A 17,162-nucleotide genomic window follows, 5' to 3' on the forward strand; every position below is an offset into this window, starting at 1 on the left:
TCTAGGACCGATATTACTAATATGATTAAAGAAATGCTCGTTAAACTCTTGGGTTCAAACAAATGTACTGTATCCATGCCTTTGATTTTGTGTTTGTGAAATGAAATATATGTGATTTTTATGTTTAAAAACTTAATAATACATTGATATAAATCTGATGTATTTTCAAGATTTTAAATTCTAAAAATAATTTTGTGGTAGGTATGGTATTATTATGCTGTTAAAATATTAATTCCACTGGGCATATAGCACGTATGGGCGAATCCAGAAATGCATATAGAATGGTAGCTGGGAGACCGAAGGGAAAGAGACCTTTGGGGAGGCCGAGACGTAGATATGAGAATGATATTTAAATGGATTTGAGGGAGTTGGGATATGATGATAGAGACTGGAATAATTTTGCATAGGGACCGATGGAGGGCTTATGTGAGGGCGGCAATGAACCTGCGGGTTCCTTAAAAGCCATTTGTAACTAATTATATACACTGAAGTAATATGTGTGGCAATATTATCTGGTGACATTCTTTGTATACTATATATAGTGTGTACGTAGCTCGGCCGGACCGTTATAACATAACCTAAATAATATAAACAAGTGTTGGAAAAGTTTTAATTAGGGATGATGAAATAAACGAGAAAACTTTTAATTAAGGATGATGAAATTAAAAATAAATATGAATAATTTTAAAAGGAACAATTATTGAAAGTAAAATGTTCAAATTCGCATTTTTTAGTGGTCCGGCGGAACTACGAACGCACTGTATGTTCATACAATTTAACTTTTAGGTTTTCTATTTTCGCCATTAGTTAGAATTATATTTTCTATTAATCTCTTATTTCTTGATTGTTTCTTGTTCAATGAAGTGTGTCCTACCATGGAATGCAAGAATTCCATTTCTGCAGTTTTTATTTTTCTTATATGGGATCCGATAATAGCCAAATTAATTTTAAAATATTAAACTAAGATTAACCGAGCGGGCTAGCGGAGTGGTAGAAGGCTGGCCTTGCATTCGGGAGGTCCGGGGTTCAATCCCAGGGGCCGGCAATCCTAACTGAGGTTTTTCATGGTTTCCTCAGTTATTTCCAGGCAAATGCCGGGATTGTACCTCTTGAAAGTCCTGCCATGGACGGCGATCCTTCCCTTTCATATGTGTGTGAGTGAATGCTGTGTAATGTCTTAAATGTTTGTGCTGTATCGGAGGTGGCCTTGGCACTGAGCAGATCCCTCGTCCGGGGATGCCCTCCATGTTCTTGTGTGGTCAAAAAAGTATGTATGTGATCCATAAATTGATTCCTCTCCCGACAGGTCGCGGCCTTGTAAGGCCCGTGTGGCGTGGGTCGTGTAAATGAACCTAAAAAGGGAGAGGATAAACTACGGGAAAGAAAGAAAGAAAGAAAGAAATGAAAGAAAGAAACTAAGATTAAGTAAGGGCGTATAAGGGCTGTTCGCAATTGGTGCACTTCAAATGCCAATAACTGAATGGTTTAGGCTACTTATTATACAGCGACTAATTGAAATATGAATTCTATGTGCATCGTTTGAAGACAGTTACAATAGAACGCACCAGTGAATGCGTGCTGGGGTATTTATCGCGCCTTGGTGCTTGTTTTCACAGCTGTGGGTACAGGTTCCCTATTTTCTGGAACCGGGTTGTACGTGAACAAACAAGGCAGAAGAAGGCAACGTAAGCCTCCACGGAGGATCACTCCAAATTACAGGGAAGACGTATCCCAGGTGCTACGCATTGTTTCGGTGACGTTATCAATATGATGTGTGCACCGAGCACGCGGGGCTTCCCACGCTGAGGTGACGAGCTGCGTCACCGGGGCATGCGGTAATTTTAATTATCATCCGATCGAGAAGACCCAACTTCACTAAACTCAAGTAACAGCATCAACTTTGCTTTCCCACACACCTTGCAACGACTAATTACTGAAAAATTATCTATCCATGTCCCTATAGAATGTATCTTAAAATAGCACTACAAAAATGCAGAAAACTGATATTGAAGGAAGTTTAACTACAAATGATGATGATGATATTTATTGTCTTCAGCTTCCAATGGCAGTAGTGGCCGTTCACAATTTGTATTCTTTGTCACCATTTTCTTTGTTTACATTTACATTATCATAGTTCCTTTGCCGTACGCATGAGTTAAAAAACAAATTTTACATTATACGCCACATACGCTACATCCTTTCTCTGTTCTATCTCATTTCTTACCTACTCTCTCCCACCTCTTATTCCCTCTGTTTCCTATCTTTCTTATTCCTAAATTCTAAATTTCATGTAATTACCTCCGCCTTTCCTAACATTCGGGCTCTCATTAATTACTTCGTATCCTCGTCATATCAATATTTCAGACTTACTAACTCCTACCCCATCCATCCGTACGTCTATCTATCTATCTATCTATCTATCTATCTATCTATCTATCTATCTATCTATCTATCTATCTATCTATCTATCTATCTATCTATCTATCTATCTATCTATCTATCTATCCATCTATCCATCCATCCATCCATCCATCCATCCATCCATCCATCCATCCATCCACCCACCCACCCACCCACCCACCCACCCACCCACCCACCCACCCACCCACCCACCCACCCACCCACCCACCCACCCACCCACCCACCCACCCATCCATCCATCCATCCATCCATCTATCTATCTATCTATCTATCTATCTATCTATCTATCTATCTATCTATCTATCTATCTATCTATCTATCTATCGGTCCGTCCGTCCGTCCATCTATCGGTCCGTCCATCCACCCATCCATCCCGCCCGCCCTCACCTGTCTGTCTGTCTATCTATCTGTATGTCTGTCTGTCTGTCTGCGGGTTCGACCTCGGCTTAGTTCGATGGCATTTAAAAGTGCTTAAATGCGTCAGGCTCATGTTACTAGATTTAGTGGCATGTAAAAGAACTCCTACGGGATAAAATTATGGTACACCGGCGACACTGATATAACGTTGGCAGTTGCGAGAGTTAAAAATATAACATAATTTAAATTCAGTATATACTGTATCTTATAGAACCGGGCGGTACAGTTTCGGCACTGACTGGTTCGGTCACGCTTTTTAAGAGTATTACATTCTTTTAAATAATTTTAACAACTTAAAGAGGTTTTAAGTTTTTTAAGTTTTATATTTTAATGAAATTGTTTGTACATTTTGATAATCATACTTTTAGTCCCTTAATAATTTTTCTGACACAATGTTTCTGTGAAACATACATGGATAATAGTACATGTATTAGAAGTAACTGATTTTCCCACTTAAATCTCTATGATGAAGGATGGGTGGAGGGGAAAAAAATTATCTCCGGCACCGGGACTCGAACCGGGTTTTCAGCTCTACGTATTGACGCTTTATCCACTAAGCCACACCGGATTCCTGTTCCGATGCCGGATTGAATCTTCTCAGTTTAAGTTTCACTTCTTAGTTTCCCTTTAGTGGCCAACCCTCTTGCCTGTGTCATTCCGGCGCTCATTCCGTCGGATCCCGGCTATTCAGTCACTCGTAATGAGTGCACCTCTGCACATAGTGTGTTGGACATTGTGCCACTATCACACATCTGTGACACAGTGCATGAGGGTTAGCCACTAAAGGGAAACTAAGAGGTGGAACTTAAATTGAGAGGATTCAATCCGGCATCGGAACTGGAATCCGGTGTGGCTTAATGGAGCTGAAAACCCGGGTTCGAGTTCGGCGTCGAAGAGAATTTTTCTCCTCTCCACCCATCCTTCATCATATAGTAATGCAGAATTCCTGCCTGGAAATATCATACGTACTTCGGTACATCGCAAATCATATGTAGAACTACTTCGGTACATCACAATTAAATCCCTATGTATAATAAACTATGTTACACATAGCAAAATATTACTTCTATAGTAAGATTCCGCATGTCACATAAATATGAGTCTACAATGTGTTAATGATTCTGATTCATAAAAATGTCTTGTACATGTTTAGTATAATTCAAAACATTTCTATGAACTATTATTTTGAACGTATTCCGAGAAAGTACGGGAAAATTCTACGAGATATTATTCTGAATTGATGTGAACACATGGATAAACAGAGGACGTGGTATCTGAGATTATAATACTAGGTTACACAACTAGTGTAATATGCCAGTACCAGTCTTGAAAAAAGACCTCAGCTACATATAAATTACGGAGGAACTACATAAATAAATAAGTTGAAAAATCAGAAAGCATTAATTCACAACCAATTCCACAAGCCTATTGCAACATTTTCCGAGGAAATGTTCAATACTCATGTGGGATCGCTGAAAGAAAATTCAATTGGAAAAGGCCTGTAAGGAGATGGAGGATTTAGCCGTAAAATTCCAACTTGGTCTACTCCGTGAATTTATTGAATGATTATACTTTAAATTGGTAAGAATTCAAATTTTTGTAACTAAAATCCAGTACTGTGTTTTGAACACGTTTGTTAAAAAAAGTTTTGATTACTACATTGGACATATTGAAATGAAATCCAGACAAAGCATTTTATAGAACTTTAACCAGCATATCGTCGGCTTACAATCAAAACATATTAAGTAAAAAATATTAACTCTGAGGTAAAGGCCTTTCGAAAGCTTTTGACAAAACTGAATCATCAAAATATTATTTTTAGTAAGTTGTTTCTTTTTATAGTATTTAATTTTCCAATTCTAAGTCAATAAACATATATTATGTACATTATATTAGCCTTTTTATCAGAAGTAACAGTAACCGATGATATGTTATGGTATAATACTTAGTTTTAATTCACAGTGTAAATAATGTTAAGAAATCAAAAATAAAATATTGTGACAGCGACGTGAGAATCGAACTCACGACCAGCGTCCCGCAAGAAAGCAGATCGCACAGGCTCCACGGAACATTGAGTGACGTCGCGCGGTGGAGAGAAGAGAGAGGGTGTATTACGTCACGCGACGAGTCTGCGCGCGCAGCTGCTACTTGACGCAGTGAATGTGGAACGACCTTCTCGACTATTCCAGACGTCTGTCGATGTAGAGATATTGAGATAATTCTCTACACACCTGTAGAAGGTTCTCGCAACTATGATTTTGCTATAAAAGAGCAGGCGCCAGCGAACTAGACAGAGTTTTCAGTTATTCAGTCAGTGAGAAAGCCAGAGCAAGCAAGCCAGCCGGAGTTCGACTCGAGTGTGCGTCCGCATCTGCGTCAGCATCCGAAGGCCTGAGTTCGAGTGCAGTGGACCGCAGTTGGAGGGACCTGAGTTCGAGTGCAGTGGACCGCAGTTGGAGGGACCCGAGTTCGAGTACAGTGAACTGTCTCTGAAGGTCTGTGGTTCGAGATACTGTGAACTCGAGTGACTGAGATAGAAGAACTGTGAACTGAGAACTGATAGTTCTGATTTGTAAATAGTGCTTTGTAAATATTAGTTAAGATTAACAGTTCATTGTTGTGCGTAATAGTCCAAGTCAATTGTCATTGTCGTCGGTGGAGTGCTATAACGAATACTGTGTGAGTGAAGATCCAATTGTTGACGAGAGCGTTTAAGGTGAATTGTAGAAAGGAATTATTGTTGTGACGAATAAATTACATTGTTGTAACTAATAAAATTTACATTGGTGTCAGAAGTGGGATATTATCGATAATGGAGAACCTACAGCTGATCCTGCAAGCCATCGCAGAACTGAAAAACGACTTAAGTGACGTAAAAGTAGAAATGAAGAACGATATCAGTGAGGTCAAGAACGACATAAGTGAAGTGAAAACGGAGATGAAAAGTGACATAAGCGAAGTGAAAACAGAGATGAAAAGTGACATAAGCGGAGTGAAAGGCGACATAAGCGGAGTGAAAGATGACGTCACTACACAAATCGAAAGTGTTTCGGCCCACGTAGATGGAATTGTCGCCATTGTGAAAGACGAACTTAAGGCCGATCTGGATAAATTAAACCAGAATTTTACAACTATAAACGAGACAGTAGCCGAGTTGAGACAGGAGGTAGACCATTTCGACGGAAAAATCCGCGATCTCGAGCGTCGTCAAGAGCAGACGAGTGAGGTGATGGACCGACATGCTGAAGAAAACAAGCACATTCTCGCGTTGGTGGATCGCCAGGCTAGAGAACATAAACAGATAGTTGCCGAGGAAGTTCGACGTGCCATGCAAGAAGCGGCCACAGAGTTGAGGACTCCATATAGTGGCCCTGCGGAATCATCGCCTTCAGCCAGACATCACAACGTCAAGACGCCGAAGTTCGACGGTACGACGTCTTGGGCGATATTCCGTCGCCAGTTCGAGGCCACCGCAGCACATAATGGGTGGACCCCAGCGGAGAAGACTACTCAGCTGCTGACCGCGCTTCAGGGACAGGCGTCGGAGATTCTTCACAGCGTTCCAGAAGATGGGACAGCCGCTGAGATAATGGCGGCCTTGGAGGGACGTTATGGTGACCATCAACTTGCTGCAGCATTTAGGACCCAACTAAAAACGAGGGTCCAACAGTCAGGCGAGTCCCTACAAGAATTCGCGATGGCGGTGGAACAACTGGCCCATAAGGCCCTCAGGGGCCTACCTAATGATTTCATCGCTGGAGAGGCGGCCTACACCTTCGGCAGCGGAGTTCGAGACCCCGAAATCAGACAACAGCTACTCTTAGCAGAGCATCGTACCATCAACGCAGCTCTGGCGGCGGCCCTCAGGATGGAGGCGGCCAAGTCGGCGGCGGGAGTATCAACACCGCACTGGATCAGGAGCGTCACGGCGACGGATGCTGGGGGGCGCCAACCGAAGCCACCCGAGCGGCAGTCAACGGAGCGGCGGAGACGACGGGCGCCCACCTGCTGGTCCTGTGGCAAACCGGGACACTTGAGAAGGGACTGTGACCAATCCGGCCACAGGCAGGAGAGAGAGGTGGCCGACGTCGAGGAGCGCCAGCAGTCAACGGAGCGGCGGAGACGACGGGCGCCCACCTGCTGGTCCTGCGGCAGACCGGGACACCTGAGAAGGGACTGTGACCGATCCGGTCACAGGCAGGAGAGAGAGGTGGCCGACGTCGAGGAGCGCCAACAGTCAACGGAGCGGCGGAGACGACGGACGCCCAACTGCTGGTCCTGCGGGAGACCGGGACACCTAAGGAGGGACTGCGACCGCTCCGGCCACCGGCAGGAGAGAGAGGTGGCTGACACCGAGAGAAACCAACAGTCGCCTGAGCAACGGAGACGACGGGTGCCCACCTGCTGGTCCTGCGGTGAACCTGGGCACCTGCGGAGGAGTTGCGACCGACCTGGCAACAGTCAGGAGAGAGAGGGGGCCGATGCTCGGAGGAGCACGTCGGCGCCATCATCACCGTCCCCTCGGCTCGTCCTGAAACCGGTCGACAGAAGGTGCGACGATGGGCTGATTGCTGAAGGACGGATAAGAGGCCGTCCATGCAGAGTACTGGTGGACACCGGGGCGATGCTCACTATCGCCAGACCAGACGTCGTGCGTGGCCTACCTGGGAGGACGCCGCTGCGCCAATACGAGCTACGGACTGCTTCAGGCGAGAGCTTGCCCATCCAGAGAGAGGTCTTCCTGGACCTGACCTTGGGGAAGAGGAAACTGGAGATGTGGGTGTTCGTCGCCAACATCACCGAGGACGTCGTCCTGGGACTCGACGCCATGCGGTTACTCGATGCGACGGTGGACGTCCGGCGCCGTATACTCCGTCTTGGTCGGGATGAAGTGTTCCTGATGGACGCCGAGGACCAAGCCGTGGCCAGCGAGCTCTCCTTGGAGGGCCAAGGGGAAAAGCAAGATGGCGCCCACGCTGTACGAGTATCGCTGCCCAGCCAAGCCAAGGATGGGGTGGCGCCACCATAAGGAGGGAGCAGCCGGAGGACCCCAAGCGTTGGACCGACTAGCAGCCTACCAAGGGACTGCCCCAGACGAGCAGTCCTAAGGAGGGGGCAATGTGACAGCGACGTGAGAATCGAACTCACGACCAGCGTCCCGCAATAAAGCAGATCGCACAGGCTCCACGGAACATTGAGTGACGTCGCGCGGTGGAGAGAAGAGAGAGGGTGTATTACGTCACGCGACGAGTCTGCGCGCGCAGCTGCTACTTGACGCAGTGAATGTGGAACGACCTTCTCGACTATTCCAGACGTCTGTCGATGTAGAGATATTGAGATAATTCTCTACACACCTGTAGAAGGTTCTCGCAACTATGATTTTGCTATAAAAGAGCAGGCGCCAGCGAACTAGACAGAGTTTTCAGTTATTCAGTCAGTGAGAAAGCCAGAGCAAGCAAGCCAGCCGGAGTTCGACTCGAGTGTGCGTCCGCATCTGCGTCAGCATCCGAAGGCCTGAGTTCGAGTGCAGTGGACCGCAGTTGGAGGGACCTGAGTTCGAGTGCAGTGGACCGCAGTTGGAGGGACCCGAGTTCGAGTACAGTGAACTGTCTCTGAAGGTCTGTGGTTCGAGATACTGTGAACTCGAGTGACTGAGATAGAAGAACTGTGAACTGAGAACTGATAGTTCTGATTTGTAAATAGTGCTTTGTAAATATTAGTTAAGATTAACAGTTCATTGTTGTGCGTAATAGTCCAAGTCAATTGTCATTGTCGTCGGTGGAGTGCTATAACGAATACTGTGTGAGTGAAGATCCAATTGTTGACGAGAGCGTTTAAGGTGAATTGTAGAAAGGAATTATTGTTGTGACGAATAAATTACATTGTTGTAACTAATAAAATTTACAATATTAAAAACGAAACTGCGACATATTTAAACACAAACTCGACAGAATTTTGAACATTTGCTTTCTATAATATTCATAATGAACAGGTATTGTAAAATCACGTTGAAAATACCGTCCAAATGCTCTAAACTAGATCAGAACTCACGATCGTGACATCCGTGCAGAAATAGCGATAATTTCTTGTTCTAGAGTTGAATATTAATGTTCAAAAGAAATATATCGGTAGAAGTCGCGAAGTTTCGTCTGGTTTATTATTTGCTATACGTCAAGAAACTTGCAGAAATTACAAGCGTATAGCCAGCAACTTTGCTTCATCATGCAATCATTATTCTTAATGTGTGTTTCAAAAGTTCAAGGTTTTTAGCTCTTCAGAAGAAAATCGAGTTATCAAGTCAGATGTATGAAGCAAAGCACGACATGAAACGAAACAAATTAAACGGTGCAACAATTCTTCGCTAAGAAACTCTCGAAATAGACGTACTGGGAGTTCAGTAAGAACTTACTGCTGTTACAAATGAAGCTCATAAGTAATTCTGAATGATATAGGTCTAAGAGAGTGCAGATAGGTAGTTTTCTTATTTGCAGTCTTCTATGGCAAGTGATGCCGTAAAATATTTCTAAGGGACAGGATTTTAACCTACTGCAGAGTTGAGAATTTACGAGTAAAAAAATATTTATGCTCGACCATGCCGAAATGTAGTAATTATACACCAGGTAGGAGCCCTTTAATGGACCTCATTAAAGTGCACCTATTCATTGAAGTTCAGGTGTTCCACCAACCAGAAAACACCATTGTAGCAATATGAAAGCGCAAGTATCGATTATTCTCGGATATGGATTGAAAGACAACTAGCGTTGTTTCTAAGAAAAAATCAATACTTTCGCGTCTGCGCACATCTCACAATTTACGAGATATTTCACAAGATCAGTTCCGCTCCCCAGTCAGATAAGAATAACATGAATACTTATGAATAATTTCAAGTTAGAAATATGGTCGAGCATAACAAGTCGTATGAAACTTGCCTATAATGACAATTAAGACGCTCGTATGAAAATTATGAAACTCGCTTGCGCTCGTTTCATAAACATACTCGCGTCTTAATTACTACCATTATAGGCTCGTTGTATAATGTACTATTCTACACGACGCGTAACATATGCGAAAAATTTGTAATTTATATTATAAATATAAGAAATACAATGCATTTAAAACTCGGTGTAACACATTAAAAAAAAAGTGTTAAAAAAACAAAGTGTTAAATCGTTAAACGAGTTTCCAGTCCACCAGCGTGAATTATTTGCGGTAATTCATTCGAGCTCTTCATGTTAAGTCTTCATTTCTTCTATCCATCGAAATGATAAGCCGACACCACACAGTGTTTCCTTGTGTTGCTTAGTTACTCTCCTCGCCACACAGATTCCAGAACTTACTACTCATCAAAGGCTGCCAACGGTTTTTTTACCATTCTGTAATTGTGTTTCCTTCGGTTCATACTGGCATCTTTGTCTATGTTTTTTGCCGCAATTCTTATATCATTATGGTAATGGACAGTGTCTTTGCGCGTAATTCCGACTTCATTTATTTTCCTTTAAATTCTAACGACAATTCCTGTTTACAAAGGTAAATATTAAAAGAGAAAACACATTATTTGTTGTTCTTCTGAGAACTCTATCTGGATACTTTCCCAGAGGCGGCTCCTTTGACTTTTACTACACACTTCTAGATTGTTCGTGATCATAAATTGTGATTTTATAGTCTAAGAAACTTCAGTTCAGACCGTAGTTCCAAAGAGTTCAGTAAGAGTTTATAATCAGTGATTTTGAGGTTAGTAACATCCTATATTAAAAATAAAATTTTAAGACAACAGGAAGACCTTTGCTTAGCAAGTATAATGAACTTGGTTTTATTTTCACAAACTAAACGTACATTTTATGCTTCTGTGTTTAAAAACACAGCGACATAGCGTCTTCAAGCACGCAATTACAATTACGTGTAAGTTATGCAAAATATGTACGTATAATGTAATTTACGTGGACAATCCTTACTTCCGGTATAGTCTGCGAACTTCTGGATAGCAGAAAGAGAAAGTGAATTGAGTAAGATTGTGAGACAAAAAACAATTCGAGAAAGCTGAGTGAGGAAATAATGGAGGGAGGAATAGGAGAATAGCATTAATGCTATATGAGAAACATGTCATATAGGCTACAATATTTAAAACGTGTAGTCGTGAATCTGTGCTCAATACTCTGAAAAAGCAGAGCAATCACTACCTATTCAAGACCGCAGCTACTTAATTATTCATAATCTTTTACTTAAGCTTTCTTTTCACAATCTTACAGTTAGTACGCGCAGCTAATTATATCTATTTATCTATCTGCTGAGGAAATCTAACAAAGCGTGCAGATTGAGGGCTGGTTTTGACACGAGCTCACTAACAGTTCCCTTGTTTAAAATATTCTTAAGATTCATTCATTTACAGTTTTTGCCCAAGGACAGAACTTTCACTGCAAACCCAGCATTCTCCAATCTTTCCTATTTTCTGCCTTCCTCTTTCTCTCCGCATATGATCCATATATCTTAATGTTGTCTATCATCGGACATCTTTTTCTGCCCCGAACTTTTCTCCATTTACCATTCCTTCTACTGCATCTCTCGGTATGCAGTTTCTTATCAGTCAGTGACCCAAGCAATTCGTTTTGTTCTTCCTGATCAGTTTCAGCATTATTCATTCTTCACACACTATGTCCAATACAGCTTCATTTCTTATTCTGTCTGTCCATTTCACACGCTCCATTATTCACATTTCAAATGATTCTATTCGCTTCGTCGTAATAGCCATGTTTCTGCCCCATACAATGTCACACTCCACACAAAGCAATTGACTAGTCTCTTCCTTAGTTATTTTTCCAGAGGTCCACAGAAGATGCTCCTTTTTCTATTAGAAGCTTCCTTTGCCATTGCTAGCCTTCTTTTGACTTCCTGACAGCAGCTTATGTTACTGCTTATAGTACATCCCAAGTATTTGAAGCTGTCCACTTGCTCTACTGCTTCATTTAGAATTCTCACTTTTACCTTTTAAATTTTTCTTCCTATGACCATGTTCTTCGTGTTGTTTGCATTTGATATGATATGATATATATTTGATGTCAGCATTTACATCAATGTAATGTGGACCTCACAATTTGTATCCGGTGCCACAATTACATTCATTACAGATAGGCTATATCTTTTGTAGACGCTCTTATAATTTAACTTTCGACCCCATTTAGATCATTCTATATTGACAATTTTACAACTCTGTTCTTGAATTTCAGTACACTTATATCGAACACACACTGTTTCTAATAATACTTGTTACTAAAACATACTACACCATTGTCCAATATGTTCATTATTATGTCTGTTTCTTGTATACATTCCCTTTTTCAATCTCACTAATTTTCTACATATTATACTTCACTATCCTAGCTAGTCTCACCAGCCATACTCCTCACCTATTTTCATTATCTCTATCGTTTTACTTAACTTCCTATTACACTCCTCTAATTCATTCAAAATTGACACTTTTATCACTCCGTTCTAGATTTTCAGTTCAATATAATATAAATTTAGCTTCCCTTATGAAAAGGTTGCCAGATTTGACAAAGCGTATTACATACAATTTGGAAACACACCTAAAAGGTAAAATGATATACATTTGAAACGGTTAGGGAATCGAGTATGCAAAATGTCAGAAAAATTTACACCTACGAAGCGTTTGTGCTCATTCACAGTTAATAAAAGGGGGGGGATATAATCAGATAGGTTAGAATGATTTGAATGCCATATACCGCGAGAAAAATAATAGTACGGATTGATTGGCATTGATATCTAAACCAATCAACAGCCATCGGTTAAGATAACTTGAAATTTCCATTATCACTCCCATACAAATGATTTCTCAATATCTGAACCGATCCTTTGAGGGCACTAATGGTTATTTCCTTCACAATGCTGTATGTTAGGCCCAGGTTTTTACATTTGTTGGTAGAAAAGGAGGGTATGGTACCTCGTGCTCCCACCATCAGACCTATTACATCAATGTGGGACAGGCTATATTTATCTTTATAGAACGGGATTGTTGGTTCATAGATCCGTTTCTTTTCACTGTCCACCTCATGCAGTTGATCTGCATGTGTCTCAAATCTGATGGTGGGATCGAGAATGTATGCCGAGTTGTTCTTAATGGCAATGATATCAATTCGCCGAACACTTATATCGAACACACACTGTTTCTACTAATACTTGTTACTAAAACATATTACACCATTGTCCAATATGTTCGTTTGTTTGCATTTATCTTCTTGCCATATTGCTCACAGCTGTTATTTAGCTCCAGTAGCATATTCCTTAATATCATCTCCTCTTCTGCTAACAACGCTATATCATCAGCAAATATAATGGACTTTATTCTTCTTCCTCCTACTGCCATCCCTCCTATATTCTGGAAAGAGTTCTTCAATATATCGTCAAAATAGATGTTGAACACGGTAGGTATAATGGCAATAAAATATCTTACAATATCTTAGGTAGAGACTCGGAGTCCAAAAGAAACAAAGCAGCAAACGAATTTTATTATTAATATCATATCCCAACGACGGTAACATTATATCGTAGCCTGTATGGCAGGATTTCCCGTCTTGTATCAATAAAGCGAGATGCGGTGTATGGCACAGCTCGGTTCATTTCGCTGTAACTTAACGTGTCGTCGTTATATCAATTAATAGGAGGCACTGAACTGCGGGGTAATGGCCGGTCGGAGGGCCGGCATTACATCGGAAGACGTTCCACTCAGGATTAGCAGCACTTCTCGCAGCAGTGGCATGCACAGCAGCGCTGTCACTACGGCTGCACGCACGACGGCCGTTAAAGTCGCTCGTAATTCTTAGGATGAGGGCTGCAGAATAAACCGCCGAGAAACACGCTCACGGAAATGGGGGTTAAAACTGAGGAAGTGATGCACAGCTCCACTCGAGATGCCGCGCTCGGAAACCCTGCCCATCGGATTAAAAATAGGTCCTATCCTAGCACAGATCAAGTCCCACATTACGCCATTTAATTAATACGTTATTTCCCCAATAAGAGATGGAGTAATTTAAGCAAGCTATAGCCAATCACTGAGGCTTTTCAACATCTACATTGATCAGTTCATCACTTAAAAAGAAACTGAGGAAATGGGGAGAATATTCATATCAATAGCGGCTGGTGACCGAAATCCTCGGTGAGGCCTGTAGTAAGTAGTTTAAACAGAATACTTTTCATACAAAATATTTATTACTGATGATACTTTATTATGATTTATATTATTACTACATTACTACTATATTATTATCATTATTATTATTATTATTATCATTATTATTATTTAGTAGGTAGGTTATTTTATCACGCTTTATCAACAGCTTAGGTTATATAGCGTTTGAATGAGATGGTGATAATGCCGGTGAAATGAGTCCGGGGTCCAACATTGAAAGTTACCCAGCATTTGCTCATATTGGGTTGAGGGAAAATCCCGGAAATAACCTCAACCAGGTAACTTGCCCCGATCGGGAATCGAACCCGGGCCACCTGGTTTCGCAGCTAGACGCGCTAACCGTTACTCCACAGGTGTGGACCATTATTATTATTATTATTATTATTATTATTATTATTATTATTATTATTAATGAAAAATAATATATCAATCTTCAAATAAGTTGCTATGCTATGAGTTAATTTCAGTAGGCTTTAATTAAATTTTATAAAGCAACGAATATTATTCTCAACTGAAGAAGCATGTGTTGAAATTCCCCTGCAAATATTTTTCAGATCGCTGAAGTTTCAGTAGACACACTGTTCTCTCTCTTTTTTGTTTGCTTTGTTTTGTTTTTTGACTACAACAAGCACGACCAACAGAAAAGTTTATTTCGCACCGCATTACCAAAGATCCATTTATGTTACTCACACCAGGATGCATTGAAAGCTCGCGTTTTAAGATTATCTTTCTGAAAAATTGTCAGTGATGGCGTAGGTCTTAAAACTTTCCTTTTTCAATATTGTTTCCTATCGATAACGATACTCTTACAATGAATTTATTACAATTATCATCATTATTTCTCGTATTTCTTTCGATTTCTATTTTCCCGAAACACATAACCACAGTGGACCACACGACGATTCACCACTGTTATTCTCATCCCAACCGACACTTGAGACCGGCATTGACAAAAGACCGGGTTCTGAATGGGAGAAGTGAAGGCTGATGGGTGGGGGAATATCTGCTAGGCAACGAGGCCACAAGAAATGTGCCTCAGTTTCAGCTTTCCGAGTGCAACCTTAAAACTCATGGAAACATACGAAATGTAGAAACTAGACCCGGCACGAGCGATCCTGGCCTCAGGAAAAGTTTTACTGCAAGACAGGTCTATAGTCATCACGAAATTTTCTACTTCTGCAACTCTATACGCTTCATTGAATAACTAATATAATATGTTATATACGACTAAAAACCACTAAAATTTTGAGTTTAAGGAAGCAGAGTGACTGAGGCCCGGCCTCACTTGCCTCAGCCAATCAGCCGTCACTGATTCATATAGGTTTCCAAAGTATGTGCGCCAAGGGACGAGCCGTATCGGAAGTGGCTGCTGTAGGTTTCTCGTCAACATTCTTTGGTTAAACTACAGAACTACCAATTTTCGCTATAAATTTTTCTAAAATTAAAACGTTAAAAGTGTTAAAATTTAAAAAAAAAGTACCTTTTTTTTGACAGACGGGCCCCGGGTATCTCTACTGTCTGTAAAGAGCAGAGAGAGTGAACATCCGACTCTCCTCAATAGTAGACCTGTTTGAGTGACGTGAGGTTGTATCAGAATGCCAAAACAGAAATCCAACAATGAACAGATAATAAGGCAACTGAATTCAGAAGTTGGGGAAATTATGTTTGACTTAATTGATAATGATATTTGTTGTAAATTTAATATTTGTTCCGAGTTAATTAATTTGAAACACAAGTAATCCTGTAAATGTAAATTCTATTATGAGTTCATTCATACGGAGTGGACTATAGCTACAGTAACTATCCGCGCGTGCACATGTTATGCCCCAGGGCTAAAGAACGCCCTGTAGCATGATTTCCTGTGCAGTGTCAAATCTGAAACAGTCCAGGAACAGTGTCAGCGGAATACATGGTCTTTGGCAGAAATGTAGTACAATTCCAGCTTGTGAAGTAAATAGATCTTAACCAGAGTTATAGAGTTTTGTCGCGCGTGCGGCAAATCACTGCCTACGATAAAAGTATTCTTACGCCACAAATCACTGCTGGAATAATCGCATTGGTCCAGTGGAACAAAGCATGCATTTTTGGTTAAATTAAATTACGCATTGTTCGAACTCTTTTCTTACGCGTACTCTCATCAAAGCGAATTATCACTGTATTTCACTGAATCGAATTAATTGTAACATGTTTGATTAAGACGACATCTTTAAGCACGTATAATCAAAAGGGGTTTAAAGTCCATCTCACCTGTTGGATAGCGTGGGTGGTACTCCTGCCGGGAAACCGATAAGAGAACATAAAAAGTGTTTGGTGAGAAGATGGGTGACAGACTGTGATACAGTCAGTGATAGAGTCTAAGGAAGAAGCAAGTCGAAGGCAGGATTGTAATGGCGTCAGCTCCTACAAGAGAGATACCATGTAAGTAACTCGTTGTGTAATATTTTGTATATTATTTAATAAATCAAGTATAATTTCATTCACAACTAATTCACTCTAGAACCTAAGTTCAGCAACCATGTAGTTTTCCTATAATATCCTGAGAGCCCCAGCTCTTTCAGCAAAACCGTTTCTTTTCCATTATAAATATAATGGTGGTGTCAGAAATCTTGATAAGTGTAAGCGGGAGTCGAACGCAGTAGTCATTCGTTCAGGAAGTCATCCGACCTAAATTGACGATCGCGCACAACATATACAAGCATTTTGCAGACACAGAGCTCTACGTACGATGCAGCGTAACCTATAATCAATACTTTTTTTAACCCTCCTGATCACCAAAGATGTTTAGAGTCCTTAAACATTGATTGAACACACTTCCGTTTGAACCTGCGGACCTCAGATCTAATGCAAATCACAGTAGTCATTCGATCGCTAAAGACTTAATGATAAAATATTAACTAATAAAAAAGAGACAAATAAGAGACTACTGAAAAGAAACCCTTCACGTTTCTGTTGTGGTACTGATGCATTTACCCGAGGACCTGCAGTAGTTACCTGTCCAACGGGCGGTCGATGCCTCCCACCGACTTCGTGCAGATTTAATTGCCACGCATATGCGAACACGCATACTTTTATGATATATATTTAAAGTTCTCTTTACGTTTCAGCTACCAAATGAACTAGTATG

General features: G+C 41.2%; 3 protein-coding genes across 6 annotated transcripts in view; 2 read left to right on the top strand and 1 right to left on the bottom strand.

Moving 5' to 3' along the window:
* LOC138693158 (lachesin-like) overlaps positions 1-17,162 on the bottom strand; it is a 1,789,721-nt gene that overhangs the window by 772,451 nt on the left and 1,000,108 nt on the right. The gene's annotated exons all lie outside the window — the stretch shown is intronic.
* Positions 5,561-17,162, top strand: part of LOC138693156 (uncharacterized) — a 297,205-nt gene continuing 285,603 nt past the window's right edge. Inside the window, exon 1 of the mRNA XM_069816846.1 lies at positions 5,561-8,263. Within this exon, the coding sequence (XP_069672947.1) occupies positions 5,651-7,867 (2,217 nt within the window). The 5' untranslated portion in view covers positions 5,561-5,650 and the 3' untranslated portion in view covers positions 7,868-8,263. The remainder of the gene's footprint in view (positions 8,264-17,162) is intronic.
* LOC138692828 (kallikrein-7-like) overlaps positions 16,343-17,162 on the top strand; it is a 189,477-nt gene continuing 188,657 nt past the window's right edge. The window contains exon 1 of the transcript XR_011330143.1: positions 16,343-16,456. The gene's annotated coding sequence lies outside the window, so the exon portion shown is untranslated. The remainder of the gene's footprint in view (positions 16,457-17,162) is intronic.

This window comes from Periplaneta americana, chromosome 17 (assembly GCF_040183065.1).
Source record: "Periplaneta americana isolate PAMFEO1 chromosome 17, P.americana_PAMFEO1_priV1, whole genome shotgun sequence".
Lineage (NCBI taxonomy): Eukaryota > Metazoa > Arthropoda > Insecta > Blattodea > Blattidae > Periplaneta > Periplaneta americana.